The following is a 6000-nucleotide window of genomic DNA, read 5'->3' as shown; positions in this document are numbered from 1 at the left end:
TTTATAAATTCTTGGAAACCTAGTACTTGGAATATTAATAATTAATAATACATGTTGAGTTAGAAGCATGAACAATGATTTGTTTTATGACTCTATCCTTTTAAACTCATTCCACATCCTATTTGCCTTCCTAAGATCCTCCAATATTGTTTTGAACTCATTATCATTTCCCAATGCTTGTCCTGAAATTCCACATTTCTTTGGAATATATTCTACACATGTCAAAAATCTAAAAACTTTCTGGTCTAGGAGAGTAGGCTGGGATCATTCAAGAAAATAATTCTATTCCTGCCGTACTTGGAACTGTCTTTAGTTAATATTTCTCACTATTTCTAAGTAGTATTTCCAATTATTCCTTATAAATTTGAAAGCCCCTAAGAGATAGTCTGAAGAAGTTAAAGGTTCAGACATAAGACACACAGTGTTTCTGAATGTGCTAACTGTGAGTTACATTGCCAAACTTCACTGGGAAGTATAATGAGAAGTCCACTTCCTTTACAGTGAGCTCATGAGCATCTAAAGATCTGGCAGAACACATTCTAATCCATCATTCTAGAAATTGCACCACTCCCTTAAGAAAGAAGAAATGCTCTGAAATTTATCTGACAACTATTTATTTCTTCATTTTTCTTTTCAAGGCAGATATTACCTCTTTGTTCCTCAGACTGTATATAAAAGGATTCAGAAAGGGAATTATTATTGTGTAAAACAAAGAATACATTTTGTCATTGTTTTCACCCGACCCCGACACAGGGCGCACGTACATGAGGAAGAGGGTGCCGTAGAACAAGGACACAGAGAGCAGGTGGGAGCTGCAGGTGGAGAAGCCTTTGCTTCTGCCTTTCTCAGACTTTGTTTTCAAGATGGCAAAAAGGACAAAGAAGTATGAGATGATAATAGTAATAAAAGTAAAACCTTGTATAAAAGCTGAAAATATTAATACCAAAAGGACATTAATTGTAGGATCAGTGCAGGAAATTTTGAATAATTGCAAAATTTCACAGTAGAAATAATGGATGATGTTGGATTTGCAGAAATTCAATCTCACTAACAAACCCACATGAATTGCTGAGTGCAGAAAACCAACAAAATATGAAACATGTATAAATTGCATACAGAGGTTATTGGACATCATCACTGGATAAAGCAAAGGATTGCATATAGCCACATAGCGGTCATAGGCCATTACTGACAGAAGAAAACATTCTGTGGTTGCACTGGAGCCAAAGAAATAGAACTGGGTAAAGCACTCAACCAAGAATGTTTTATGATCCTTAGACAAAAAATTGATGAGCATCTTAGGGGTCACAGAGGATGAAGCGCATGCATCAGCAAAAGCTAAACTTCCCAGGAATAAGTACATGGGAGTATGAAGGTGAGGGTCCTTCCAGATGAGAGCAATCAGTCCAAGGTTGCCCACCATGGTGATGAGGTAGATGATGAGGAACACCAGGAAGAGCAGAACTTGAAGCCTGGAATGATCTGTGAGTCCCGTGAGGACAAACTCAGTCACCAGAGTCTGGTTTCCTACTGACATGTCTACCCTGGACAATCACCAGAATGAACAAACACATAAGGAACTGTCGAAAAGAAATGACACAAGTGTCGTGATTTGTGCCACTGACGTGTTTCTAAAGGGAGCTTTTCATTTCCTTAGTGTTTACATTTTTATCTGCATTTGACTCCATTTTAAAATTCATAAACTATTTTTTAGTTAAAATGTAGTTGTATCATTTCATTCCCTCCCTTAAAGCCCTCCAATGTTTCTCTTTTTCCTCTCTCTCAAGTTCTTGGCTTCTTTTTCTTTCTTCGTTAACATATTTATTTATCTATACTTATATGATATATATATTCCTAAATATATTAATACAGTATTTCAATCCACATAATGTTTATGTTTACATACACAGTGCATCCTCATAATTACTCACTCAGTATGGATAATTTAATGCAAAATCTTTTCAGTGTCACAAGGTATGTTTACAATTAAAATGTAGTAACATATTTTGAAGATTTTTCAATAATGTTAAATTCCATTTATTCCTGCATTTAGTTACTTTATAAATGCAAATTTTACTATTTCCATGAAATAAAGACTTTATTCATAACTAATAAATAGTATCTGAAAGAACTCAGTTTTCTTAATTTTTTCTTCTCCTGTTTTTGCATTGAGAATTTTCCTTAATTAAATAATACAGTTAACACACACATGCACACCGTAAAGCCAACATTTCCTCATTCTAAAAATAAACTAATATTTGAGCATTAGATTGTTCTTCAGTTATATGAACTTACACAAAAATTGTTTTCCAACTATTAAAGTAAGAGTATCCTTAGCAGCAGAATTTTTATCGTGAAAAATATTATATTGTAAAGTTTTTCTTCATAAATTTAAGTCTGTTGCCATTAAATTCATTAAAACCCATAGTCTCATTATCCATAAAATCAAAGAATCTTTATTACACTCATAAACATGCACATACACACACATACATTCACAAAATCACACACACAAAGACACACATACACACAATTACACACCCTAAAGCCAAAACTTACTCAATCTAAAAACAAAGCTAAGTAATGTTTGAGCCTCGGCTTGTACTTCAGTTAGAAAGACTCACACAATTAGAATCAGTTGAAGCTTTCTAATCATTCATTTATTTTCTATTACTCAAAGTTCACACCCCAACTTCCTGAAAATTTTGTTACCTTCATGAACATAAAATGTCTATTTCTCATACTCATCTGGGTAGTTACAGTGCTCATAAATATGTTAGGTGCTGATTTTCTTTAAGATTATTTAGTATTTTAATCTCTGGCTTACATGCTGTGTTATCTGCAGACATGGTGCAAATCTAAAACAGAATCATGCAAATCTGTTTCACTCTCACCTAAATCCTTTAAAGCAGTAGAAAATGGAATGCTGCTAGTTTTCAGGAAGAAACACAAAAAGTATAGGAAGAAGCAAAATTATTTATGTGGAAACTCCAGACTAGAAGAAGACACTATTTATTACTTCTGTATCAAAATGATTCTTTAAATCACTTCAAAATTCCCCTGATGCATTCCAGAGATCCTAGGAGGATCAAGACAAGAATATTCTGGGCATGGTGAACTAATCACCAAATTATCCACATAACTAGTTCCACAGTGTGTCTTGTAGGGGCCTGTTTATAAAATATTGGGGAATTGGGTTAAGAGTGAGATTCGTCTTTTTTTTAATTTAAATTAGCCTGATATTTTTTTTCTTTTTTTATTAATATTTTTTTATTTTCCATTTTAAATTTAGATAACAAACAAGGTTGCTTCACAAGTCAGTACGAGGTCCCTCTCCCTTTCCCTCCCCTCCTCCCGTGCCCTCCACCCCATCCCCCCCCCGTTATCCCCTCATTCCCCCAGGGAGGGTGAGGCCCTCCATGGGGGTGTCCATAGTCTGTCATTTCATATAGGGCAGGGCCTAGACCCTTCCCCAAGAGTTCAGGGTGAGAGTGCCCCTCACATTGTTCTATGGGAGTCCAGAGACCGTGTGTATACTTGGGATGGGTACTGATCTGCTGTCCAAGGCTCAATAGATTACCTAGGCCTCCTCACTGACACCCAGATTCAGGGGGTCTTGATCAGTCCCATGCTGGATTCCCAGGCTGATGCCTGGGATTCAAGAGTTAACCTTTGTCTGGTCAGCTGTTTCTGGGGGTTCAACCAGCCCAGTCTTAATCCCTTTGATCATCAGTCCTCCCTCTCTGATACTGGCTTTCTTGAGTTCAGCTCAGTACTTAACCAGCCAGTAAATGAAGTTTCTGTTTCCCAGACTCTCTGGCAATAGGATTGTAGGCTGGCACTCCCCAGATCTATGTCTAAAATCCATATATGAGAGAGTACATGCCATGTTTCTCTTTTTGTGACTGGGTTACCTCACTCAGGATGGTTTCTTCTAGTGTCATCCATTTGCCTGCGAATCTCATGATTCCATTATTTTTTTCTGCTGAATAGTACTCCATTGTGTAGATGTACCACATTTTCTCTATCCATTCTTCGGGTGAGGGACATCTAGGTTGCTTCCAAGTTCTGGCTATTACAAATAAAGCTGCTATGAACATAGTGGAACAGACATCTTTGTTATATGAATGGGCATCTTTTGGATATATGCCTAAGAGTGCAGTTGCTGGGTCTTGTGGTAGGTTTATTCCCATTTTTCTGAGGAATCTCCATACTGCTTTCCAAAGTGGCTGAACCAGTTGGCACTCCCACCAGCAATGGAGGAGTGTCCCCCTTTCACCACATCCTCTCCAGCATAAATTGTCATTGGTGTTTTTGATTTTCACCATTCTGACAGGAGTGAGATGGTATCTCAGAGTTGCTTTGATTTGCATTTCCCGGATGGCTAAGGATGTTGAGCACTTTCTCAAGTGCCTCTCAGCCATTTTAGACTCCTCTATTGAAAACTCGCTATTTAGTTCTGCAGCCCACTTCTTAATTGGGTCCTTTGCTGTTTTGGAGACTTGCTTCTTGAGTTCTTTGTAAATTTTGGAGATCAACCCTCTGTCAGATGTGGGATTAGTGAATATTTTTTCCCATTCTGTGGGCTGCCTTTTTGTCTTGCTGACTGTGTCCTTTGCCTTACAGAAGCTTCTCAGTTTCAGTAGGTCCCATTTATTAATTGTTGATCTCACTGTCTGTGCTACTGGTGTTATGTTCAGGAAGCTGTCTCCTGTACCAATTCTTTCAAGGGTACCACCCACTTTCTCTTCTAAGAGGTTCAGTTTGGCTGGATTTATGTTGAGGTCTTTGATCCATTTGGACTTAAGTTTTGTGCATGGCGATAAACATGGATCGATCCGCATTTTTCTACATGCCAGTCTCCAATTATGCCAGCACCATTTGTTGAAGATGCTTTCTTTATTCCATTGTATATTTTTAGCTTCTTTGTCAAAGATCAGATGTTCGTATGTGTGTGGGTTAATACCCGGATTTTCAATTCGATTCCATTGGTCTGCCTGTCTATTTTTGTGCCAATACCAAGCTGTTTTCAGGACTATAGCTCTATAATAGAGCTTGAGGTCAGGGATAGTGATGCCTCCGGACGTTGCCTTGTTGAACAGGATTGTTTTGGCTATCCTGGGTCTTTTGTTTTTCCATACAAAATTGATTATTGTTCTTTCAAGGTCTGTGAAGAATTGTGCTGGGATTTTAATGGGGATAGCATTGAATCTGTAGATTGCTTTTGGCAGGATTGCCATTTTTACTACATTGATCCTACCTATCCAAGAGCATGGGAGATCTTTCCATTTTCTGAGGGCTTCTATAATTTCTTTCTTTAAAGATTCAAAGTTCTTACGATACAGGTCTTTAACTTGTTTGGTTAGCGTTACCCCAAGGTATTTTATGTTGTTTGTGGCAATTGTAAAGGGTGATGTTTCTCTGATTTCTCTTTCAGCCCTTTTATCATCTGTATATAGTAGGGCTACTGACTTTCTTGAGTTGATCTTGTAACCTGCCACTTTGCTGAAGGTGTTAATCAGCTGTAAGAGTTCCCTGGTAGAGTTCTTTGGGTCATTGATGTAAACTATCATATCGTCTGCAAACAGTGAAAGTTTGACTTCTTCCTTCCCAATTTGTAACCCCTTGATCCCCCTTTGTTGTCATATGGCTATAGCTAGAACTTCAAGTACCATGTTGAAAAGGTATGGAGAGAGTGGACAGCCTTGTTTTGTTCCTGATTTTAGAGGAATTGCGTTGAGTTTCTGTCCATTTAGTTTGATGTTGGCTGTTGGTTTACTGTATATGGCTTTTATTATGTTTAAGTATGTCCCTGTTATCCCAGATCTCTCCAAGACCTTTATCATGAAGGGGTGTTGGATTTTGTCAAAGGCTTTTTCAGCATCTAGTGAGATGATCATGTGATTTTTGTTTTTCAGCTTGTTTATATGGTGGATTACGTTGATGGATTTTCGTATGTTGAACCATCCCTGCATCCCTGGGATGAAACCTACTTGATCG

At 37.7% G+C, this 6000-nt stretch overlaps 1 protein-coding gene across 2 annotated transcripts; it reads right to left on the bottom strand.

The window, feature by feature from the left end:
* Window positions 1–613: 613 nt before the first annotated feature.
* Window positions 614–4032, bottom strand: LOC101843499 (olfactory receptor 5AC1-like). 2 transcript variants are annotated; one of them, XM_040750302.1, is made up of 2 exons: window positions 4015–4032; window positions 614–1519 (listed from the first exon to the last, which is right to left on the bottom strand). In XM_040750302.1, exons 1-2 carry the CDS (start codon window positions 4030–4032, stop codon window positions 614–616), a joined length of 924 nt encoding a protein of 307 aa, XP_040606236.1. The 2 variants fall into 2 exon arrangements, with proteins under 2 accessions (XP_040606236.1, XP_005076800.1); XM_005076743.2 differs by lacking the exon at window positions 4015–4032 and having other exon boundaries at window positions 614–1537.
* Window positions 4033–6000: the final 1968 nt, after the last annotated feature.

The sequence above is a fragment of the Mesocricetus auratus genome, unplaced genomic scaffold (assembly GCF_017639785.1).
Source record: "Mesocricetus auratus isolate SY011 unplaced genomic scaffold, BCM_Maur_2.0 Super-Scaffold_100008, whole genome shotgun sequence".
NCBI classification, from domain to species: Eukaryota; Metazoa; Chordata; class Mammalia; order Rodentia; family Cricetidae; genus Mesocricetus; species Mesocricetus auratus.
The sequence above is the reverse complement of the archived record's forward strand: the minus strand, read 5'-3'. Positions and strand labels throughout refer to the sequence as shown.